Here is a 27,407-nt window from a genome sequence, read left to right as displayed (position 1 = left end):
ACATACAGTACAAGTGTAAAGATCTGACAATAACATAAACAAAGTACTAGGCGGGGGTGGGGCGGAAAGCAGGGTACACTTTGGACAAGTTGTCGTGTTATACAATATCAGTATAAAAGTATGATTAGTCAACAATATAGGAAGTACTTATGATCGTGGGGCTGGAAGTATGATCGTCAGACTTTCCAACGGCTTCTTTCCTTGGTGCAGTTAATCTTCTAAATAGCTAACATGCTCGTATGCTGTAGCGCAGTCACCAGCCTTTTTAAGCCCAATATCCCTGGTCTCAGCCAAAATCCAAAGCAAGATCTACCTCTGCGTCAACTATATATATACACTACCGTTCAAAAGTTTGGGGTCACCCAAACAATTTTGTGGAATAGCCTTCATTTCTAAAAACAAGAATAGACAGTCGAGTTTCACATGAAAGTTTTCTTTTTCTGGCCATTTTGAGCGTTTAATTGACCCCACAAATGTGATGCTCCAGAAACTCAATCTGCTCAAAGGAAGGTCAGTTTTGTAGCTTCTGTAACAAGCTAAACTGTCTTCAGATGTGTGAACATGATTGCACAAGGGTTTTCTTATCATCAATTAGCCTTCTGAGCCAATGAGCAAACACTTTGTACCATTAGAACACTGGAGTGATAGTTTCTGGAAATGGGCCTCTATACACCTAATGTAGATATTGCACCAAAAACCAGACATTTGCAGCTAGAATAGTCATTTACCACATTAGCAATGTATAGAGTGTATTTCTTTAAAGTTAAGACTAGTTTAAAGTTATCTTCATTGAAAAGTACAGTGCTTTTCCTTCACAAATAAGGACATTTCATTGTGACCCCAAACTTTTGAACGGTAGTGTATATACTGTACATATATATGTATATATATGTATTCGTTAGGTCAGGAAAAAACACAGAGGCTATATCATCCCTACAAGCCTCCTTAAAATTTAAATTTAAAATTTTAAAAAGGGAAACCTGCGAAACAGGCTCGTAGGGATGATAAAGCCTCTGTGTTTTTTTCTGACCTAATGTATATATATATATATATATATATATATATACATATATATGTATATATGTATGTGTGGGAAAAAAATCACAAGACTATTTCATCTCTACAGGCCTGTTTCATGAGGGATTTACTCCATCCTCCTGAGGATTGAGGAAATCCCTCATGAAACAGGCCTGTAGAGATGAAATAGTCTTGTGATTTTTTTCCCACACATACATATTACGCTCTACCACGGTATCGAGCACTATTTTTTGGATAATCTAATTAAGACATATATATATATATATATATATATATATATATATATATATATATATATATATATATATATATATATATATATATATATATATATATATATATATATATATATATATATATATATATATATACACACACACATACATAAATATATATATATATATATATATATATATATATATATATATATATATATATATATATATATATATATATATATATATATATATATATATATATATATATATATATATATATATATACTGATGTCAACATACCGTTGTTTTTTTTCTCATTTTGCATGCTTGCTGTCTTCCCAATTTTTGATGGTGTTTTTTTAATGTGCCTAGGGCAGTGGTTCTTAACCTGGGTTCGATCGAACCCTTGGGGTTCCGTGAGTCGGCCTCAGGGGTTCGGCGGAGCCTCCGCCGCTGAGGTCAAGACACACCCAACTCATAGTGTAAATAAAAACTTCTCCCTATCGGCGTGTTATGGATACCCCCAAACAATTTTCCCTCAAATTTTCCATCCGATTTGCAGGTGTGTAATTTGTTGTGAGTTCATGCACTGTGTTTGTGTTGTTCCTTGAACAAGGTGATGTTCATGCACGGTTCATTTTGTGCACCATTAGAAAAACATAACTTTGTCTTGAATTTGAAAAAAATTAATTTTTATTTTTCACTAAAGAAGGGTTCGGTGAAGGCGCATATGAAACTGGTGGGGTTCGGTACCTCCAACAAGGTTAAGAACCACTGGCATAGGGCCAATGACAAATGAGTCACGGACCACATATGGCCCCTGTGCCGCACTTTGAGCACCCCAGCTGTAGAAGGTAATTGTTTATGTTAATTATAGTCCTGGTAATGTACTATATTTGTTCATCCAATGGTGACATACAGAACACGAGTCATCTTACGTCAGCACCGGAAGTAGTAAAATCAGCTGATCACCTCGCGGGTTTTTTCCTTTGTGATTAAGAGGGGATAAACGGGGAAGTCCTTCTTCATCCTCCGCCTTGTTTTATCATATATTACTGCCTTTGTACTTTTGTATATAAATCAACACAAAATCCTTATTTTGGAGGAAAGTTTCAAAGACTCTAGTATTTGGCTGCTTAGCTTCCTGTTGCAGGCAAGCGATGATGATGATGATGATGATGACAGTGGGCTACGTGACCGACATACGGGCCTCGGCCTGACGGCATACCGTACGGTTTGGGGAAGACGTGGCAGAACTTCCAGAAGAGCGCCGCATTGCTGGATATAGGAAAATGCAAGTCCTCGCATGCAGGAAGATGCTAGAAAATGTCTGATACGTTGCAACAGTCAGCCTTAAAGGGGAACTGCACTTTTTTGATCGTTCACATTCCTTATGAGAGACAAGAAGACAAAAGACAAACGTTTTTTTTAGTTTTTTTCCCAACTTCCGACATATAAAAATCGGTTTGTTCTAGGTCAGGTGTAGCAACCCGCGGGTCTTGAGCCGCATGCGGCTCTTGAGCGCCACCCTAGTGGCTCCATGGAGCATTTTTAAAAAAGGATTGAAAATGGAAAAACATAGGGGGAAAATATTTTTTTTTGTTTTAGTATGGTTTTTGTTTGAGGACAAACATGACACAAACCTTCCCAATTGTTAGAAAGCCCACTGTTTAATATGTTTGATATGAGTATTTGGTGAACATCGTTTTGTCCTACTAATTTCGGCGGTTCTTGAACTCACCATAGTGTGGACTGTGATGCAACAGTTTGTTTACATGTAAAATCTTCCACTTCGTCTTTGTCTCGTTTTGTCCACCAAAAGCTTCATGCTGTGCGTGAATGCACAAAAGTGCGCTTTGTTGATGTTATTGACTTGTTGGAGTGTTAATCAGGCTATTTAGGCTAGCTGTATGTACATATTGCATCATTATGCCTCATGTGTAGGTATATTTGAGCTAATTTAATTACCTTTACTTTTATCCTCTTTGTATATAATTTAGGTTCGCATGTCTCATGACACATTGTCAATATGTAATATTGGCTGCATTTCTGATAGTTGTTTGTGTGCCATGTTGTTCCAGACCACAGGAAACATTACCCAGCTTACAAAGATTGTAATAAATCTATTAAAAGAAGACAGCCTGCCATTTCCTTTAACTTGGACACACACATCTCACTTTCTGAGTAGAATCTGATTTACTAATGATTTCTAATGTTGTAAAAATGTGTAGAATAAATATTACATTTCAACATTTCTGTCAACAAAGATTTGCTTCAGCCTGCGACACATAGTCATTTTGATAGTAGGCTATTATAGCTCATATAGACACTTACGTCAAGTGTTGCCTTCATTTTAAGACTTATATACGGCTTTTCATTTTTTTGCGGCTCCAGACAGATTTGTTTTTTGTATTTTTGGTCCAAAATGGCTCTTTCAACGTTTTGGGTTGCCGACCCCTGTTCTAGGTGGTTGCTGTCAACAATACTTCATTTACGTTCTGTAACCTATATAATAACCAAGCTGTAGCGACATCGTTATTGTAAGTGCGAACACTGACAAACTATTTTTCTAGCGTCGTAACACTTCGGCATGCTTCAATATTAGCCATAAAAACTAACTACGGCAAGAGATAAGTTAGCTTCTACAACAACATGAAACGTGTTTGGGTTTGTAATGCACAACATAATGCGATACGACACCAGCCGTTCCATCTTTGAGCTGATGAATGACTCATTTGGCGACAAATGAACGGCAACATGACTGATATCTGTTGGCATTTTTATCCTACAAATCATCCTATATGTGAAAAAATGTCATGCAGGACTAGATAGTTCCAGTGCACCATCTCAGTTTTTGCCAGTGTTGTGGCAAAACACATGCAGTTTACCAGAGTGCACCTTTGGCCTCCTAAACATAAGTTCTGTCATCTAGATTGTGATTTTATATTGCAGAAAGGGTGGTACAGATTATGTTTATGTGCTGCATGTTCAACAACACTGCAAAATACCACAGGTTGGAGAGCATGAGAACATGAATGCGGAGGGAAATGAGTATCTTCATGGTGGCAGCCATTTAAATAGGGTGGTCTGTACCACTATTGTGTTTGTTATAAATTGTATACGCAGCCTTAGTGGATCGCCCATAACACGGCCACTAATAGTACACACAATTTTAAACTTTGCACATGCTACTTAGCACTTATTTAGATTGTAGTAGATCAGGCCCAAAGTGTACATAGTTTTTGATAGACACAAACTGCCAGCAACAACGCCCTTGTCTGTTTCATCGCAGCTGTTAAAGCTAATTCTGATCAAACAACATCGTATTGTAGTATATGAAAGTAAAATGATTGCAAAGGTACGAATCAACAATTGTGAAGTTACAGGAACAAACGAGTGTGATATCCTACAATAAAGGAAGCAAAAAGGACAGTATTGAGTACAAAAAATTAACTAATTGCAGTGTTTCCCACACATTCATTTATTTGTGGTGGCCCGCCACGAAAGAATTATGTCCGCCACAAATAAAACAATAAAAAAAAAAAATATATTATTATTATTATTTTTTTTTGTCCTGTCCAGCTTCTCAGGCAAATCGTATAGTTGATGTAGATGCCCATATAGGCTGTTCAGATTTACTTTACAAAAGAGAAGTGTAGGATACTTCTCTTGTTGCCTTATTTGTATTTGACCACTACTGTTTTCTGTTTATTTGTTACTGACTGTGGCAGGACACCTCTGCCTCTGTTTCACTTTATGTTGCTGGTAAATAATATGGTTGTAGTAGTAGGCTAAAGTTAAATTATTTAGTATGCACTAATTAAATGGGCAGAGCTTTAAGAGACATTTTAGCTTTTATATTTTATAAGATATATTTTTTGTAAGAACCACAATTAATAAATATATTTCAGTGAATAACTTATTGTTCAAATCTGTATATAAATACGTACATAAAGTGTTGTAATTATATTGTAAAATGGATGGATGGATGGATGGATGTTTAAAACAAAACTGTTATTATTAATTAGTAAGTATACATTTTTTTAGCCTTTTTAGAGAAAATCATATCATCGTAGTAAATTATGCAAATTACTCGATGGTGTCATGGTGACCACGCCCATAGCCACGCCCATATCCACGCCCCCACCGCCACAGGTATCTTGGCAGTTTATGGGAAACACTCAATAAAATAAGTACTGTAAACATTAACAATGAAGGAAAAATGACAGTGTAATGATGTTGTAAGTAAGTAATAAAAAAAAAACATGCACATATTTGTTAACTCTGTCACCAGGTTGGCTAAGTTGACACTGAATGTCTGACAGTGCAGCTGCAATGAGCTGTGTTGTGTTGAGTAAATGGATCACGCCTGACATTTGCCTGCAAGAGTAAAACTAAACATAGCTGGGAGTTAATCCTACATAAGCACAACAAACCGCATTGTTGGCTGAGCTTTCATTAGGTTGATTTACGACGACACGATTAACTGAGGTTTTTTTTTTTTTTAATGACTAAAAAACGTAAGACCTGAATTTTCTTATATTTAGTTCCGGGCGATGTTCTTTTGCAACCAACCATAACAATGAAGTCACATGGCACAGCAGGGCACCTGCGAGCTGAACACTGGAGAAGAATACACTGCTTCTTTGAAGACCAGTGTTGCCTTGCTCTGCTGCAAAAGAACATCACAAAAGTCAGAGGGAGACACACAAACTCCTTTTAACTTAAAATACACTCCTGTACACAACTGCTTCTCTGAACCCTCCTTTTGTTGCCTCTCATTTTCCCTACACTATCACATATATGAACATGCATGCAGACTAATTACAGGGTGAGCAAAAGCCGGCCAAAAAAACCTTCCAAAATATACACGGTGGACATGTCTGCACAAACACTCAAACAGATCAAACCTGATATGAATCCAAAGAACACTTATTGTCCATTGTACCAAATTAGAAAATGTGTGGTCGTGGTTGAAGGTAGCCATTTTGGTTTGACTACGAGCCTTGTCATGCAGCTATTACGCTGCTGCAAAAATATACACTGGATTCAGCATTATTTGACACAGATGATAATCAGACTGAAGTGAGATGCTTTACTAGTGGGACACAATACGGCAAGAGGGTGATTTTACGCTCAGAAGTGACAGACCAATTTTTAGTTGCCACAAAAGTAGCACTTAACATTATTCTGGCAGCTCAAAGAGTTGTAACTCATTATTTCTGTGCACTGTTCCACAACAAAAAAAAACAACAACATGTTCCTGGTCTTAATACCCAGCACAAATGATGATTGCCTTAATTTCACTGAGCAATCCATGAGAATATCTGACCAACTGTACATTTTAATAAAAGTCACAGATGTGCACAGGCAATCTAGATTTTCCAGATAACAGAAAATAATGATTTGTTGAACAAACTACTCCTCTAATGGCTTTAAGAAGAAAAGAAACACAAACCAAAAAAAGCTGTCTACACTTACGCACTATGGAAACAATCAATATCATGACGAAAAAGTACAATAGTCAGTGCCTTGAAAACATCTTGTTTGAATAAACTGATTCTGTCCGAGCAGACAGTAAACGGCCGCTTTGAGGCTGTTTCTGATTAGCGGTTTTCTCTTTTTAAGAGTGCAGAGATGTTATGTGTAATGCAATCTCCTGGCTGTGTCAAACTGCTACCTCAATGTGTATGCCGTGGAAGACCTCAGACATGCAAACAAAGGAGGCTCTGTTCTGGCTTCATGCACCTTTTTCACAGACATGCATAATGCTATGGCTCCTATATGGGGCATGGATCCAGAATTTCTTTCGAAGTAAGATCCCTGTGAAGGTGTATCGTCTTGGAAGTGAACTTTAAGTCACAGAAAAACCAAAGGAAAATTGCACACATGCTTGTGTGTAGAACAATTTCATTCATGATGCAGTAATCCCCCATTTCAAATTGACGCAGAAAATTATTCCATATTTCAGACACTGATTAGTCTGATTTAACTTCAAAAGAAAGACAAACACAGCAAATGCATGAAATTAAGCATCCATTAACAAATGACTCACACACAGCAACTAGATAATTCCGTTTGCATGACATTCATTAAATGTAGATACTTTAAAGATGTTCACACATTTACCTTTTTAGACCGCAGAGCATTGCAAATGTTTCGATTCGAACTGTGTTCAGAATTTAACGGATTTAAGGCCTGATAAACTAAAGGTTTGCGTGTACAGTAATATAAACAGGTGCAAACTTGATAGAACACGCAAAGCTGATCTATTAAGCTTGTGTGCAGACAGTTGAGTCTCTTAAGTGAGCAAAATAAGGAGTGTGTCTGTCATCATGACTACACTGTAAAAAAAAAAAAAAAGTTGAAAAAACACCAATTTTCAAGTTAACATGATGCAACAAGATTTTTGCGTTTTATCAACTTTTGACTACTGCTGGCCAGACACTGTTTTGATAGTTAAACATAGTGAAACCTTATTTCTGAGTCTGACTAACTTGAAAACTATAATTAGTCCAACAAAATATACCAAAACAGTGTGTGGCCAGCAGTAGTCAAAAGTTGAGAAAACGCAAAAATCTTGTTGCATCACGTTAATAATAATAATAATAATACCTGGGATTTATATAGCGCTTTTCTAAATACCCAAAGTCGCTTTACACGTGTGTGTGTGTGTGTGTGTGGGGAGGGAGGGGGGGGGGGTGATTAAAACAATTTTATTAGGAAAAGAAACTAAGAAGAAGAAAAAAAGAAAAAGAATAAAGAAACACCAAGGGCAGGGTCAGTTTGGAAAGGCTAATGTGAAGAGGGGAGTTTTTAGGGTGGTTTTGAAGGTAGGGAGGGAGAGGGCATCTCTGATGTGCCTGGGGAGAGCGTTCCAGAGAGAGTGGGCAGCCACGGAGAAGGCCCTGTCGCCCCAGGTTCGGCGCCTGGTCTTGGGGACCTCCAGGAGGCCGGCATCACTAGACCTGAGGGAACGGGACGGGACGTGTGGCTGGAGGAGGTCAGAGAGGTAGGGTGGAGCCAGGTTATGGAGTGCCTTGTAGGTGGTGAGGAGTATTTTAAAGGGTATTCTGTATTTGACAGGCAGCCAGTGGAGGTCATGCAGGACAGGTGTGATGTGCTCTCTGGAGCGGGTTCCGGTGAGCAGGCGGGCAGCGGAGTTCTGGACATATTGCAGTTTGTTGAGGGTTTTGGAAGTGATGCCGTAGAGGATGCTGTTGCAATAGTCTAGCCGGGATGAGATGAAGGCGTGGATGAGGGTTTCGGCAGCAGAGGATGTGAGGGAGGGCCGAAGACGGGCAATGCTTCTGAGGTGGAAGAATGCAGTTTTGGTGATGTGGTTTACGTGGGGGAGGAATGAGAGGGTAGGGTCGAAGATTACACCTAGATTGCGGATGTGTGTGGAGGTAGTGACAAGGGGCGTTAACTTGAAAATTTGCGTTTTCTCAACTTTCTTTTTTTTTTACAGTGTATGCAGAATATATGCTGATTAGGGCTGCGACAAATAGTCGGTCTGCATTGTTGACAATAAAATTTGTCGCAGACAATTATATTTGTCGACAATAGTTTTTCCGGGCGGAAGCGGGTCAGCAGGAGAGAGGTCGCGGTCTCAGCCTCGATAAGAATGTTAGCGTATGCCTCGCTAGCTTGCTAACAAGTGGGAGACGAAGTTGTGTGAAAAATAACTTTAACTTTAAATAACTTTATTTCAGCCAAAGTTAGCCAGCTAAGCTTTGCCCACATCACACAGGCCCCAATGCGGAGGTATCATCAGATTAAACACAAATGATTAAATAGCCAACATTTTAAGAATCAATCAAAGATAAAATTCTACACATTGAGTCTATTAGAGTGCTGAAACTGCCACAAGTTAATTAATAGTCAATACACCAGTGTGCAGCTTTTTAAACATCACAAAAAGCGTATTTTCTTTTTAAAGAAGTTCGATTTTGTGTTTTGTTGTTTGTTTTCATTGCTGCTGTTTTAACAGTTGTTTTTTTAAAAATACATAAACAAGGCTAATTTTTTTTTTTCTTTAGCAATTTGCCTTCCATTGTAAAAGTCATTTTAATTTTTGAATGAGCAGCACAGTTACAATAAAAATTAATATTTATGAATGAATTAGTCATCTTTGTTGTTAGCAAGCGCATGCCTGAAATAACTTAAGCTGCATTTGGAAGTCGATAGAAAAATTAGAGGTATTAAATATGTGTACTCTTTATTATCCAACTGATCGACTAATCGTGAAGATAATCGTGGACTAATCGATTATCAAAATAATCGTTAGTTGCCGCCCTAATGCTGATCATCAGAACAGCCACAATACTGGGAGGAGAAAATACAAATACAATTATCGAACAAACACGGTGTGATTTATCGAGGCTAAAAATTTACTGCGGCCATTGTTTTGCGTCCTTATGTGGTACGTCTAGACAAGAAAGGAGGCCCCTCACTGCAGCTCTGTCCCATGTATGCTTGTCAACATGTATGGACTGTTAAAAATAAAAACATTAGACATATTGTCTATTCAGCAATATCATTTTATAATGTTGCTGCTGTATGACTAAAAGGTGCTGTTTGCAACTAGCTCACAGTTACATTTTTCTAAGCTAAAAATATAACAAGAACACCATTGGCTAGCGTGTTACTATTAGTGTTTTAATAGAACACATTTGTTTTAAAACTCTCTATATTATTCACAATTACTAAGTTTAAGTAATAAAATCTTTTTTGTGCATACACATACAAAAACAGTCCAAAGGAAGCAACAAAAGCTACAATCACTTCAAATGAGATGCCCGTGCATGTGTTATGTACGTTCGTAGTTATGTCATTACGTCCTAGAAGCCATAAGAGGGTGGGATATAACGCTTAAAGTACATTGGAACTTTAGCGGCCTTTGCAAACAGCCTCTTCAAGGAGCTGTTTAAAAGAAATACAATTGACGCGTTTTTGTGTCTGCTACAAGCTTTTTTTAAAATGACGTTTGTTTTTTCAAAAATATATGAAAAAACGTCTTGCAATATGAATATTCTTGCGTCTGGAGTCCACGCTCGGAGTTAGTGGCAGCACCTCCCAAGAACGCACCTTTGCCGCCCTAAAAAAGTAGGTTCGGTTGTAGATCGCAATGCAGGACTGCTTCTAAACTACCCAGAAAAAGTAGAGTATGTCTGCTGCATGTTCCAAAACATAACAAAACACTACATGTCGCAGCATTATAAGATAAATGGGCAGTAATTGAGTGTTTCCATGGAAAAAGTCGCATATTACACGCAAAAATTCTCATTTCTCATGTCGTTGTGGCTTGTACAGCCCTTTGAGACACTTGTGATTTAGGGCTATATAAATAAACATTGATTGATTGATTGATTGATTTAAATAGGGCGGTCTGCACTCATTATCAATCATACACTCAGTCTTGGTAGATTAAACGCAACACGCCCACTAATTGTACACATCATTTTAGAGTTTGAACATGCGGTTTAGCGTGTAGATTTTGGATTTTATTAGATTAGGCCCCAAATAAGTTAAAACCCTTGAATTGAATCAATTCAATGGCAAAGGGTTATTGTAACCCAAATAATAAATATTAATTTTATACCACCAAAAAACATTTTTTATTGTAGACTTGCTTGTCATAAGCGCAAAGGCGCATCTGTCATTGTCATGGCAACCAGGACACCTCTGATGTGTAGCTTTAGCATCATTACTAAGGTAACTGCTACTAAAAAACATTGGTGTGTTTGTACATTAAATCAAAAAGAATGTTGATTTCGAGACAGGACTGTGTCACAGGGGAGTTGTGTTATTGTTTAGTTTATATATTTGTTGCGTTATAGATTACGCTTCACAACTGTACGTGGTTATTCATTGCTGTAATGACAACTCACGTTGATGTCTTAAGGAACAATGGTACAAGACTGGCAGGCTGTTTAATATTTGTACTTTAATAGACCGCAGTGCAAGTTAATAATTGTGCTAGTATTATATTTAACCATCAATGCCACAGAAAAGGCCATGCACACTTCATCCCCCTTTCAAATTTCAAATTATTGTGGCGCATTAAAGGATTTTGGGGAATTAAAGCCAGAGAGTGAACTTTGTGTTTGTGGCGGCGAGTTTCAGGAATGGTGAGTAAGCTTCTCTTTGACATCACTGACAGAGCATCAACTGCAGCTGAGATGTTTTGAAAAGCCCAAATTGCTTGATCCACTAAGAAGGTATTTGTTGACACAACAGTGCAGACCTGCACAAGCGGTTGGTGATTGACACATGGCTGCTGCAGCGGCGCAAGTACAAAAGCCGGACATTTATCCCAATTAGCGGCCAACATGTGTATGCATGCAAAGTGACATAATTAGGGCAGGCCAGGAAATGTGGCTAACAATAATGGACCCCCAGTCTGTGATGTGAGCTTTAAGTAGACAATAAGCTGTTAAAGCTCCCACTCGACCTCTCATTACAGTCGCTCAATCCCAACATCAAAGGTAAGACAACCTTATGGCTATAGATTTACAGTGTGTGTGTGCGTGTGTATGGTTGTTCTTTTCTGTCTATCTTTGCAAGAACCAATTTAGGCGTTATACCAAAAGTCCATTGTAGTCACGTTTTGGGGAAACGTGGACAGGTCTTGGCTTCTTGATATGTGTGTCTGGGGTTAACACATGGGGTTTATGTTACAGTTAGGATCATGTTAAAAGGTCAGTTCACTACAAACTCTTTTGTCAAAAGTACTGTCTCTTACTGTTGGTGCACCTAATTTATGATTAATTGTTATCAAATGACGACAATTTCTCTCAAAATGTTCTGAACTCCTGCTTTAATGCGAGTATTATATTGAGCCAAAGGAGGAGTTCTGCCATAAAGGAGGTCTACTGTGTATTGATATATTGCAACTTCCCACTGTTGTTGTGTTGTTCTTGAGATGAGTGCTCCAATACTTGAGTAGCCAAGAACTATTGTGCCTGAAGTACTTCAGATCATGATCAATTACGGCTAGGGCCCTAAAAATAAAAAATATATTAAAATCCTGATAATTTTTTTATATAATCTGATCTCGATTAATATCACAATTCTTTATATTGTTTTTAACCAGGCAGCCTCAAAACATCTGTACTAAAAACTGAATAGAGTTTAGTTATTTGTTCCTGAACATTCCGCGTAAATAACAAAATAAAATAAATGAAATTAATATTAAAACAAATGTAAAAAAAAATACTTATATATGTATTGTATACACTACCGTTCAAAAGTTTGGGGTCACATTGAAATGTCCTTATTTTTGAAGGAAAAGCACTGTACTTTTCAATGAAGATAACTTTAAACTAGTCTTAACTTTAAAGAAATACACTCTATACATTGCTAATGTGGTAAATGACTATTCTAGCTGCAAATGTCTGGTTTTTGGTGCAATATCTACATAGGTGTATAGAGGCCCATTTCCAGCAACTATCACTCCAGTGTTCTAATGGTACAATGTGTTTGCTCATTGGCTCAGAAGGCTAATTGATGATTAGAAAACCCTTGTGCAATCATGTTCACACATCTGAAAACAGTTTAGCCCGTTACAGAAGCTACAAAACTGACCTTCCTTTGAGCAGATTGAGTTTCTGGAGCATCACATTTGTGGGGTCAATTAAACGCTCAAAATGGCCAGAAAAAGAGAACTTTCATCTGGAACTCGACAGTCTATTCTTGTTCTTAGAAATGAAGGCTATTCCACAAAATTGTTTGGGTGACCCCAAACGTTTGAACGGTAGTGTATATATATATATATATATATATATATATATATATATATATATATATATATATATATATATATATATATATATATATATATATATATATATATGTATATATATATACCTTTATACATACATAATACATACATATATACACATAAATACATAGAGTGTACATATATACATGTACACATGTATACATATATACATGTATATGCATGTGTAATGCATATACATGTATATATTTGTACATACATATATATATATATGTATATATATATAACAAATATATATATATTTGTTATATATATATATATATATATATATATATATATATATATATATATATATATATATATATATATATATATATATATATATACATATATATATATATATATATATATATATATATATATATATATATATATATATATATATATAAATTAACACAGTGAACTATTTTACATTCGTTAGTGCAGTTAAGCCAAACCCAAAACAAACAAATTGCCTTATCAGGTATAAAACTTTTGATGCTACATATGCTGTTAACATAATTGCAACTTGCAAATATGCATCCTATTTGTTAATTTAGATTAATGGATAATTACAAATCTAAGCCACAGTGCCATGTTAAGCTGCCAGTTTTCAAATTCCGTTAACTTTTACAACACCATGTAACCGGGAGTAGAGCTTGAAAAGGTCGACTCTGATTGGCTGTTGCCACGGACGTTTTCGCCATGTTTGATCAATTTAATATGCAAAAAGCTAATCACTGTGATTGACATGAAATTAATGATGATTATAATCACCCAGCCCTATGGTCAATTCCACATAACCATTTTGGTTCATGCAGATGATTGGCTTTTACCAGTTTTCTCAAAATCGGGGCACTTGCAACCAAATCTAGCATCAAGTACTTGTAAGCATGCATATAAAGAAAAAATCAACAACTTGCCAACAATATGCGCATAAATTGAGACTGGCCATCACATCACTTTTCTTTTTCAGTATAGGACGTGACAAGCGTATGTGTATTTCTGTGCCCTTGGCCCGCTGGTCCTGACCCATCACTGACAGTTTTTAACAAGGTGCTAATTGATGAGGAGGGTTCACCTCTTCATGTTTTCACGCTCACTGCTGGATCAACAAATCACGGCGTTCCAAAATTGAGCCATATGTCCAGCCATTTGTTCCCGCCTTTAGCAGCTGGGAGCACTCAACGTGTCTACCTCCCCGACTGTGACTGGGACTGTAAAGCTCTAGAAGGCAAGGGAATGGGTGCGTCAACGACGCTGCAAGCAGTGAGAAGTCGCTGCGATGAGCTGTGAGTGACCTGTCGACTCACACAGTGATAGCATCGCTGATGGTTTAATCCGTATATGTTATGTTCAGGATAACATAATCCAGCAAAAGGCATGATTTATGGTTTATGGAGAATGTATGGGGGAAAAAAGAACCAACGGAAAGATCCCCTTAAGTGGGTTACAGTTCAAAGATATAAAGCTCAACTGCCTTAATAGATGTGCAGCAAGAGACAACTCATTAATTTCTATAACTAAACATAATAGTTCACTTTGGATGTATTATTATTATTCATCCTTATTATCTTTGTTTATGTTGTCTGACTTGCAAAAAAAATCTGCATATTCATTCTGCATATTCATACTTTTTGGCCCTTCCACATTGAAGCAGATGGAAAAATAAGAATAGCCAAGCAATCACAATAACAATCCAAATAAACAACTTGCACTGAAACAAAGCTTTTTGAGCACTAAGCCTTGAGGACTACTGTGCCCAAAGCCTTTTTTTCAGGTCAAGTGAATCACAACCAACAGCTCAAAAAACAACAACAACCTGTTTACTTCAACGTTGATACTTGCGCAAACAATTAATAAACATAACAGAGGCATGGCTTTAAAGGACCCATAGCGTCCAGATGACCGGAATTTCGCTAACTCTAGTCTTTTAATAGACCCCCCTTTTAGATCAGTTGATCTGCCGTCTCTTTTCTGCTCTGGAGAGGTTATCAGGTGACCACAGATGAGACGCTAGCTGTTCAAAGTCGGGACCCGGGGTGGACCATTCATCTGTGCATCAGTTGGGGATGTCTCTGCGCTGCTGACTTGTCTCCATTCAAGATGATCCCCCTGCTGGCCCCACCATGGACTGGACTCTCACACTATTAACTAGATCCACTCGACATCCATTGCACCGGTCGCCCAGGGTCGACCAATCGATTGATTGAAATTCTATTAATGTATTTGTTGTTGTTAAAAATAATCCGGCAGCCATTTCCTATAACATCAATTAGTATTTGAGTAATAGGTAGATATCTAGCTGTACTTGGAACGCCGCCTTTCCATCGCCAGACTCGATATGTCGCCCCCTCTTGGTGTGACGTCATCTACAAAACTGCAGCCTATTTTCCCAAATGACGTCTCTATAAAGTAGGGCTGGGCGATTACATGATCGTGGCCGATGATTGGGTTTAATTTGAGTTTGATCACGGTGATCAGCTGTTAACATCAAACATGGCGATCAAACGTGGCGGAAATGTCTGTTAGAAGTTATCGCAGTTGTAAACAGTAGGAATGCAACAATGCTCGGTATAATCCTGCAGAGAACAATTTGCTTTTATTGACCGTGATCCTGTGTGTGTCTGTTTGTGTGAATGTGTTTATGTCCGTGTGTGTGCGTGACCGTCCCTGTCCACCGTCAGGCTCGTCACGACGTAACTATTGTTCAATCCCCCTTACACAGCTGGAAGTGCAGCCCAAAAGAATAGAATAAAGAAATTCAGCTGACACTAACATAGAAGTCGAAACACAACATTTAAAAGGAGCAGCGAAATGTTGAATTGAGAAACTGGAAATTGTGATGTATAATGTTGTATGCATGCATGTTTGAAATAAACTCAAACTCAAACTTCAATGCGCAGTAATCCTGCCCTGAATGCGGACTCGCAGGCAGGCACATAACGTCTTTGTGACTGAACTGCTGTATTGGTCCCGACATTTTTATAGTTAAATATTTTTCAATAAAACTTTTGGTTATGTGTTTACTCTGATTCAACTCCACAAATATAACATGTACTAAAAAACTATGCAGAAACTTTTTGATCAACCCATTTTTGAGTTTGTGCATAAGAATAATCATTCCATTGTTTTATGTGTTGGTACACATTATTTAACAGTACCTCAAATTCAAACTGTACTTTAATGTATTTTCATTAAATGTATGCTACAGTATTTGAGTTTTTAAAAACTCCTTAATCTGGGTCAACGCTTGAGGTTTACCTGTATACAAGTAATTAGAGAATACAAATATTAATTTACCATTTGAACGTGTTGTTTAATAAATGTTAACTTGAAATAAAAGTTGTATAGTTTATAGTAAACCACTGATACTTTGTTTACTGCACAATGCAGTTTGTTATCCATCCATCCATTTTCTACCGCTTGTCCCTTAAAGGATTGCGGGGGGTGCTGGAGCCTATTCCAGCTGCACACGGGCAGAAGGCGGTTTATAAGTAAAAACTTAGTGAGGAAAAAAAGTTGTTATTTTAACCCCCACACAACGTACTAAAAAAAAACAAAAAAACTGTGGCCCGAGGTACAGACCGTAGCGTGGGTTACCTGTACCGTTGCACCTCTAATAAACACAATCATAGATATGAACAAAATGACAGTTGTCAGCTGTTAGTAAATATTATTGCAGTTAAACATGGTGGAAATGTCTGGAACAAGATATTGCAGTAATAAATAGTGGTGATGCAACGGTACTCGGAATAATCCTGCATGGGACAATCTACCTTAAATAGAAAATGAAAATATTAATCGAGATTGGATCTGAAAAAATTAGTTGTGATAATTTTTTGGGCAAAATGCCCAGCCATAATATAAAGGTATAAAAACCTATTATTTTGATAATTTAATTGCATGTTTTTGTCGCCCTGGTCCATTATTACTTCAAAACTGATGTGGTTAACATTATAAGAGAAGAAGAAATATACAAGTCATTTACGGACTGCCCTGCTCTACCATCTCCTCTTCCAAAGACACCAAAACCTGTGTTTCCTCGTGCTCTTTCAGCAATTCCTCAAGCATCTTGAGAAAAACCTCAGTAGAAGAGGACCCGTAATACAATACTAGCGGCTTACCTTCGTCTTTTTTTCAAATTTTTGAGCGCCTTGTCTGCTCTTCTTTTTCCGTTTATTCCCAGGTTCTGACTTTCTGGTCTCTCTCCCCTAAAATGTGCTCCTGCTTTTCTGGATCACATTTGGCTTGAGTCTTAAATTTATTCCATCCAAACCCTTCTCAAAAACAATCAAAATGATTGCTGCAAATTATACTCCTCTTCTCTTCTCTTTTGGTCCGTCCCATTTTGCGCAAGTCAATTTGAAAGGAGAGGTCCACACTTTCCTCATATTCCCATCATTTAGAAACGCATGCAGACTGACTCCTTCTTTCGTTGTATCTCTACAACCTGCAACAATGTATATGGCAACCATATTTGATAATTCCTTCAAATTCTGCATGCAAATATTGTGATTCAGGATGAAAATGCGACGAAAACACATACTATGAAATATGACATTTCCCCCAGTCTTCAGTAGGTGGTGTCAGCAGGCTGATGAAGGCCTGCCCACATTTTGGAGTTAAAGGTGGGCATTCCAAAATGTGCTGAAACCCGTTAGAAAACAAGCCTAAAATGACTAATGTCTCTATTTTGGTGGGAAGTTTACCTGTAGTCATCATTTTTAGGTCCAGAGCTATGAAATAAGTGCCAAAATGTCAGCATTAGAGGGGCCCTTTAAGTTTGGAAATTAATGATGAGATTCCAATTACCAATATTTTGGCTACCGTATTTTCCGGACCATATGGCATGAATGGTCTATTTCTTTTCCTTTTTCATATATTAGGCACACCGGATTTTAGGGCGCATTAAGGAGTCTTTTTTTTTTTTTTCTAAATTGAAAACACTTCCTTGTGGTCTACATAACATGTAATGGTGGTTCTTTGGTCAAAATGTTGCATAGATTATGTTTTACAAATCATCTTCAAGCCGCTTTCTGACTGTCGCTTCCGGATGTGCCGTTTTGTGGGCGGTCTTATTTACGTGGCTCACCTTCGACAGCGTCTTCTCCCCGTCATCTTCGTTGTAGCGGTGTAGCGTGCAAGGACGGGTGTGGAAGAAGTGTCAAAAGATGGAGCTAACTGTTTTAATGACATTCAGACTTTACTTAAATCAATAACGGAGCAGCATCTCCTAATCCGGAAAGAACAACACAGGAAATGTGTCCCGTGAAAAACCGTCCGGCCGGAACTCTCTAAAAACTAAAGTTCCTTGGGTGAATAATGTAAACTCACTACACCGGTATGTTTTAGCGCTTTCATGGCGAGTTTACTGACAGATATAAGTAAGAACTTTACACTACTTTATATTAGAAATGGCAACAGCGGAGGATTAATACCACATAACAAGAAGATAGAGGAACAAGAAGAAGCTTATCAACTCGTGGACGCGCGCAATTGTTCCATACTTCTACATATCCCAAATACAGATCAGCACATACCAGAAGGTAAGAAAAGTTGCTTTTGCATAATATTGCGAAACAAAACGCCAGATAATATGTCTTACCTTAAACACACACCATGATAATACTTGTATGTTTAATGCGCCGACAATTATTCAAGCAGTGCGGCTTCATAGCTTACCAAAGTCGTACTAAAACATTTTGATATATTTTTGACCGCTGTGCGTAATGTTCTATATTTTCAATGGAACATTTAAAATGTTGGTGTTGTTTACTTGAGACATATTGCACTCATAGTGCTGTCTACTAGGGCTGCGAATCATTGGGTGTCCCATGATTCGATTCAATATCGATTCTTGAGGTCACGATTCGATTCAAAATTGATTTTTTTCGATTCAACGCGATTCTCGATTCAAAAACGATATTTTCCCGATTCAAAACGATTCTCTATTCATTCAATACATAGGATTTCAGCAGAACCTACCCCAGCCTGCTGACATGCAAGCAGAGTAGTAGATTTTTGTAAAAAGCTTTTATAATTGTAAAGGACAATGTTTTATCAACTGATTGCAATAATGTACATTTGTTTTAACTATTAAATGAACCAAAAATATGACTTATTTTATGTTTGTGAAAATATTGGACACAGTGTGTTGTCAAGCTTATGAGATGCGATGCAAGTGTAAGCCACTGTGACACTATTGTTCATTTTTTTATAAATGTCTAATGATAATGTCAATGAGGGATTTTTAATCACTACTATGTTGAAATTGTAACTAATATTGATACTGTTGTTGATAATATTAATTTTGGTTTCACTACTTTTGGTTTGTTCTGTGTCGTGTTTGTGTCTCCTCTCAATTGCTCTGTTTATTGCAGTTCTGAGTGTTGCTGGGTCGGGTTTGGTTTTGGAACTGGATTGCATTGTTATGGTATTGCTGTGTATTGTATTGTTGGATTGATTAATTTAAAAATAAAATAAAAAAATACATAGAAATAAAAAAATTACAATAGAAAAATCGATTTTTTAAAAATGAGAATCGATTCTGAATCTCACAACGTGAGAATTGCGATTTGAATTTGAATCGATTTTTTCCCACACCCCTACTGTCTACACTTATCTCTTATATTTGACTGCCGTCTGCTGGTCACACTTAACAAATAAAATAGCTTTGAGGTGAGTAAGCTCAACCAAACGTATTCCTTACATTAGGCGCACCGGGTTATAAAGCGCACTGTCGAGGATTTTTTAAAGGATTTTAAGTGCGCCTTATAGTCCGGAAAATACGGTAAATCTAATGAACCATTATGTATTTTCTAGAGGCTATTTTTACAACAGTTCGACATTTCCAACTTTTTCTAAAGTTTCAGATGCCTAATTGTTTTAAATGAATCCAAATCTTCATGTGTTTGAATGTGTCATTGGTGACGTGTGATGCACTCACCTGGTTTGGTGACCGAAACTCTTGGTTATTGTCATTCATGTACATGTTGTCACCATCAAACTGTGGGGGAAAAAAACAAAGAGGAGACGTAAATATGGTTTTCAAAAGGTGGTTGGTAAAATAACTAAATAATCGCATCAAAGGTGGGGAGAATCTCTTTACGGGTGGCCTAAAGTGTGAGACTAATGACTTTGTCGCTTTGGTTAAACCTTGTGGTGGCATGGCAGCGTCGGTAATTACTGCTCGTCAGCGGGGCCGGTAATTAGGCCACACGAGCTCAGTGGCGAGAGATAGGCTGTTCCCCGCGGGCTCTGCGGTGTATGAGAAGGAGTGTGAATGAGTCAGCGTACGGCGGCGACACGCTGCGTCTTCAGGAGTGTAGCTAACAAGGCATTGAAAGATCGCTTGCTGCAGGTGTCTGACTGCGGGGGGAAAGGACTCAAACCGTGACCCTTGACCCCCCCTGCGAGAGTGTGTGGAAACAATCCTAGGCCGCCACTTGAGCGCTACATGCAACTGATGTCAAGTACGTTGGAGGGATTAATCCCAGAGGAATTTTCCTGCAAAGATGAGCTGTGACAAAAAAAGCGACTCACTCTGTTTTTAGCGCAAGAGAAAATGAGATTCCTCCCCACAAACAGCTCAGTAAGTGAACAGGTGCGGTGGCAAGGTGACGGAGAAACCGCTACCCTGTTAAGAGGAGACGTATTGTGAGACGCCCTTGGCGTCCAAAGGCATCACACTTTTTCATAGCACGCTGGCGGCAAACAGAACAAACCTTGACTGGGCTGGATAATAACACTCGTGCGCACACACAAAGGCACAAAGAAACTCAATGTGTCAAATGAAGACCCCTCGTTTTGTGTCGACGGAGGTCACTCTTTGTAATATCGCTGCGCAGAAGCCAGACAGCAGAGACAACATGATCAAACTCGACAGCGTTCCATGCCAGATTCCTCAGATGTGAAGCACGTGGTAGCCCCCTTTTTATTTTTATTGTTCGGGGTGGTCTTTGAGCGGGGGGTACAAAAAAGAAGCCTTGAATGCAGCATGAACACATTGGATATGAGAGGACAAGATATAATATGACATTCAGGTATATACTGACTTAAAACAGACTTCCATCAAAACGTAAATATTTGTCGCTTGATCCGAATGAACAGATTGTAATAATAGCCCACATATAAACAATTCACACCTAATCTGATGACATTTGACAGCGATATACTGTAAGCATTTGCATGTTACAGATGACTTTCCATGTTACATTAATATTGCTGCCAAATGTGCAATCTGAATCGGACCCCTCTTAAATTAAGTTGACAGAACCCTGCGTATACAGAGCACACTGGTTAGAATGAATGTTTTCTTTCATCAACCTTATGAAACTGGTTATCCCACATCCAGTGTAAAGTTGCGCATACACACAAACAGATACAATGACAACGTCAACAATATTAAAACCATGTTGCTCGATGAAGATGTGTTGTGTTAAAAAACTGTGCCAAATGTAGCATTCACACATGGAGTATTCAAATTATTATTCTGCCTGCCTTGTCCTCTTATATTTTTCATCCCATTTAAACCATTTTAACTCATTCATGACATGTGTTACCATTTTTTTAATGTTCAAACGTTCCAGGAATTCCTAATTTTCCTGGACATTTTTTTTCCCATTCGAAATAAGTGGACGATTTTTCAAACTTCCACATTTCCCACATTTTTAAAACCGATTTAAACCATTTTACCATCAAAACACTCCACTTGTTTAGGACATTAATAGTATCCTATTTCTTGTGTCGAAAACTTCCACATTATTCCCAAATTTCCCACTTTTCCTTAAAAAAAGCCATACATGCACAATTTTTAACCGATTCACATCATTCTAAAGCCAAAATGTTCTATGAACTAAAGTTCCTTGGGTGAATAATGTAAACTCACTACACCGGTATGTTTTAGCGCTTTCATGGCGAGTTTACTGACAGATATAAGTAAGAACTTTAAACTACTTTATATTAGAAATGGCAACAGCGGAGGGAGGATTAAAGCCAAAATGTTCCTTGATCATGTCCAGGTACACCTTACGCCGGAGTCCTGCAACATATATATATATATATATATATATATATATATATATATATATATATATATATATATATATATATATATATATATATATATATATATATATATATATATATATATATATATATATATATATATATATATATAGAGCCAAGGTTACTGTGGTTTATCTGGGGTAGAGCAGAATATTTGTTAGGTCAGGAAAAAACACGGAGGCTATTTCATCCCTACAAGCCTGTTTCGCAAGTTTCCCTGCTCTTCAGGGGATTTTATTGAACCGTCAGTGGTGGTTACATATAAATTAGGGCTGCAACAACTAATCGATTAAATTGACTACAATCGATTATAAAAATAGTTGGCGATTAATTTAGTCATCGATTCGTTGGATCTATGCTATGCGCATGCGCAGAGGCATTTTTTATTTATTTTTTAATTTTAAAAAAAAAATGTTTATAAACATATATTTATAAACTGCAACATGTACAAACAGCTGAGGAACAATTATCAAAATAAGTTTGGTGCCAGTATGCTGTTTTTTTTTCTCAATAAAATACTGGAAAGGATAGAAATGTAGTTTGTCTCTTTTATCCGATTATTAATCGATTAATCGAAATAATAATCGACAGATTAATCGATTATCAAATTAATCGTTAGTTGCAGCCCTAATATATATATATATATATATATATATATATATATATATATATATATATATATATATATATATATATATATATATATATATATATATATATACATACATATATATATATATATATATATATATATATATATATATATATATATATATATATATATATATATATATATATATATATATATATATATATATATATATATATATATATATATATAGTGTACATTACATGGGGGTGTGGCCATTGTTACACAGTAGCGCCTTGCTTCTCATCATGCCGGCACAGAAGCAAGGCACTACTGTGTAACAATGGCTACACCCCCATGTAATGCACCTTATATATACTGTATGTATACACAGTATATGTATTTGTTTACATTTTGATGCCGGTGAGCTACGGTGTGTAGTGAAGCATGTTTAGCTATTCCTCGTCCTGCAGGGATGATACTTGTAAGAAACATACTTTATTTGTCGCCATGGAGGCGAGGATTAGTGATTTAGAAGAAGCTAAAACACAGCCGACTGCGGCAATGACACAACGTGACGAAATATGATTCATTAGTATCGCGGTACTATACTAATACCGGTATACCGTCCAACCCTAATATGCATATACATGAATACATAACAATGGTATTCTATCACACAAAACACAGAGCTGAGATTTAGCAAGCAATAATAAAACCCTGCGCAGTGAAAACTACATTCACTTCAAATGAGGTGCTGACTAATTTACTGGATGCTATGGTGAAAGAGGCTAATTTGCGTAATGAAGCATTGGGCTAGGGGTGGGGGAGGGGGGGGGGGGGGGGTGGACTGCACAGTTTCATTCCGCTTTCATATTAACCTAGTGGTCCAGATGGACTCAGGATGAGAATACAGGTTTGTAATCTCACAAGTTCATCTGGAGGTAAACCCCAACTCAAATGTACCCAAAAAAATAATCATACATTGCAATAATACTGTCATAAGCAGTTCAAGTCAAAGGTCAATCCATCAGTCAATCGCTGATAAATACCACTGCAGAGTGCAAACATTAATTTATCACAACAAAGTGCAAACAATAATCAAAGGGCCCTTTAACCAAGAAAAAAAATGTGTGCCTGCTCGACAATCAATGAAAAGCAATCTGACAACTGCTACTCAATTTAAAAAAATTGCTGGTTTGGAATAACATAAAACAAAACTGCATGGTTGTGAATAAGGACAAACAAAGGGAATAGTGTGAGAAACATGCCTTCGTTAAAGAAGAGCAAAGGACACCATCAGTGCTGATTAAAGGTTGTTTTGATTCCGCAGCAAGCTGGCACTATGTACTTTTGCTTCTTGAGCTAAATTATCCCGAGTGGTAATGACAAAGCGTCCAGTCACCTTCCAATCAAGTTTCTCCTGCCTTTTTCCCCCCCCAGAATGGACTGGTTTCTTTGTGCGGAAACAGTCCATCTGGCTTCTCTGGAGATGTTTATATGTCTGTGTTGATTCTCCTGAGTACTGCATTTGAACAGCAAAGCTCCTCAGCAAAACACAAGTGCGTCGGTCATACCGTGCAATTTGGAGTCCCGAAGGCAGACTGCAGACATGAGAAATGCCCATCAAAAGAGGCCGAAGACAAGCTGGAAAGGTCAGCCATTTTGTGCTTCAACATGGCTGCCCATATATTGCAATGTAAAGCTGTTTTTCCCTTCCTCTCTTGCTTATAGAGCGCTGCCCCGCTCTTTCTCTCTCTCCCACTTAAAATGCCAATTTATCCTGGACCCAATGCTATCAGCTCTGCCATTACTCCGCATTTACAGCAGAAATCATCTTCTCATTCACCGCTCCACCGTTCCTCTCCATTCTCACTTCTTTCCCCCCTTTTCTCTCTCTCTCTCTCTCTCTCTCTCTCTCTCTCTCTCTTGCTGGCATATTCGCATCATCTCCACCTCGTGCAGCAGTTACAGTACAACCTCCCTCTACATCTCTCCCCTATGCTTCTTCACAGGGCCTTGGCATCGCTCCTTCCCCGGCAGTCTAATTGGGCATTCTGCCTGAGACAAGGGCCTCATTAGGCAGTAATTACACACATGTTGTTTTCGGCAAACATCTCTATTTGGATTGCTTTGCATGGTAATTGTTCAGCGGGGACCACTGCTTGCATTGTTTCCCTCCGTGACACACGTGATGCTGGGAGGATGAGAGAGAGAATAATAATAATAATAGGTTGTGCAGGAGCGATGAATTAGAAACTAAAGAATGCATAACGGATAACAAGGAAGAGCAAATAAGTAGCCGGCCTTAAAGGATGAAGGTGAGGGCCTGAATCGAGAAAGACAATGATTAATTGGGATTTTCGGCGGAAGACGACGAGCAAATAGGGGGAAAAGTAGCACAGATACACAACTAGGTCATGGCTCGCAATCATTGACAAAAGCTGGGTGTTTCACGGCTAATGAAGCCACAAGGTGGAAGTAACGCTAACTAGCATAGTCAAAGGAAAACACGTAATATTTACACGGCGCTAATAGTGCCACACAATGCTCGGAGCATTTCATCTCGCGCAGGTCAAGCACGGGGCGTCCGTATGATAGTATCCGTGCAAGGCCGCGTGTGATTGATGGACGATTCTTAAGCTCCCTGTAAAACCTTGTAGGCGACATCTGTTGGGGCGCACACACACACAAACACAAACACACAGGAATCCATCCTTTTTCATGCGTTTCCATTTATTTTGCGAGTTAATTCCTACTGACGTCTCTGAAGTCCACTGTCACATTACTATTATTATTTTGCAAGCTCATTAAACTTTTAACACAACGCGCACGGTACGGAAAATATGAAGTATGCAGCGGATTATTAAATTATTCAACAAAGTAGTTTAAAATGCACTCACCAGCTGCCACATTAAAGTCCTGCCTCTAGGTAAATAAAAAACTTTTTTCTTTTATAATATAACATTAGCCCTGTAACTTAGCATGCTAGATAGCGCAGAGCTTATTATGCAGAAAAATAATGGATGCAAATGTGCTTTCATATTACAATATTATGTGTATGCTGGAGAAATACTTTTTTTTTTTTTTTTTTAAGTTAAATGAATGTTTATTTGGCCAACGAGATTTGTTTTTAGCTTGATATGACAAAACCAAAGTTGCAAAATACTTTAAGCAGTTGCGTTGATGTGATGAAACTCGGGCTGCTAAAGTTAGGACATGCTTAAAAATCACAAAAATATTGCATTTATCACATATACATGCTCGGGATATGAATCTTAAAACAACTCATGGTTCGATTCCGATTCTTATGGTGAAGATTATTGATTCAAACTAGGGCTGCAACAACTAATCGATTAAATCGATTAAAATTGATTATAAAAATAGTTGGCGATTAATTTAGTCATCGATTCGTTGGATTTATGCTATGCGAATGCGCAGAGGCATTTTAAAATTTTTTTTTTTTATAAACCTTTATTTATAAACTGCAACATGTACAAACAGTTGAGAAACAATAATCAAAATAAGTATGGTGCCAGTATGCTGGGTTTTTTCAATAAAATACTGGAAAGGATAGAAATGTAGTTTGTCTCTTTTATCCGATTATTAATCGAAGTAATAATCGACAGATTAATCGATTATCAAATGAATCGTTAGTTGCAGCCATAATTCAAACCCATTCTCGCAAAATATTATGTGGGATAAAAATGACATGCACCTGGGGATTGGTTGATTGGCACACTAAATTGGCCCTAGTGTGTGAATGTGAGTGTGAATGTTGTCTATCTGGCCCTGTGATGAGGTGGCGACTTTTCCAGAGTGTACCCCGCCTTCCGCCCGAATGCAGCTGAGATAGGCTCCAGCGACCCCCCACGACCCCAAAAGGGACAAGCGGTAGAAAATGGATGGAAGGGATAAAAATTATTATAAAAGCTTTTTAAAACAGGTTACATTTTACAAAAACTTATCTTGGCTGCAGACGAGTAAAATCGACATTGAGTCGACATCCACGTTTTAATTAGTGCGATTACATACCCGCAAGAGGTTTGAGGTTTGAGGTTTTTTTCAGCCTCTGATTGGCAAACAGACATGTTTGGCAATCAGAATTGTTGAGCCTCGCGATTTTTCGTCTCTCGCTTCAAACAGTAAAACAAGGTGTCTCACTCGGAGCCCCGCTCTAAGCACCCGAGTGCGTTTATTTAACAGTAAAATCAACTGAACACAGTGAGCCCTCGCTTCAGTCATTCACAATCTTTGTCTCTGTGGGCGGAGAGCGTCACAGCGAGGCCGCACACACAGAAAGCACAGACAGATAGCCTCGCGACTCGCCAGTGAGAAGTTCAGCAAAGTAACACAAATTAGGGCAAAAAAATATATGATTACAAAGCCAAATGTCCCATCGTGGTAATATTTCAGCTTCAAACCAGTTGGGCAGTATGAGATAATAAACATGGACGAGCGAGCGAGAAAGCCACGATCGCGCGATGGCAAGAAACAAAAAAAAACGTCCGACCTGGTTTTTCCAACTGGCAAAAAAAAAAGCACTTTATGAAAGGAACAAGCGGTAGAGAGTGGATGGAGGGATGGATGTTCAACATTTATTTAAGTTAAATATTTGCTTACAGAAATTAGATTACAATTATTTATTATTTTTGCTCATTTATTTAGAATAACAAAGTTATTTACCTTCCAATGGTAAACAATTCTACTG

At 37.8% G+C, this 27,407-nt stretch overlaps 1 protein-coding gene across 2 annotated transcripts in view; it reads right to left on the bottom strand.

Annotated features, from left to right (window-relative positions):
* The window catches only part of LOC133654222 (thymocyte selection-associated high mobility group box protein TOX-like), a 230,392-nt gene that overhangs the window by 86,469 nt on the left and 116,516 nt on the right, over window positions 1-27,407 (bottom strand). For both annotated transcript variants that reach the window (XM_062054386.1, XM_062054384.1), the window contains one exon: window positions 19,988-20,047. In XM_062054386.1, coding sequence (XP_061910370.1) covers window positions 19,988-20,047 — 60 coding nt within the window. The remainder of the gene's footprint in view (window positions 1-19,987; window positions 20,048-27,407) is intronic.

Source organism: Entelurus aequoreus, linkage group LG07, assembly GCF_033978785.1.
Source record: "Entelurus aequoreus isolate RoL-2023_Sb linkage group LG07, RoL_Eaeq_v1.1, whole genome shotgun sequence".
NCBI classification, from domain to species: Eukaryota; Metazoa; Chordata; class Actinopteri; order Syngnathiformes; family Syngnathidae; genus Entelurus; species Entelurus aequoreus.
This window is presented reverse-complemented; position numbering and strand designations above follow the sequence as displayed.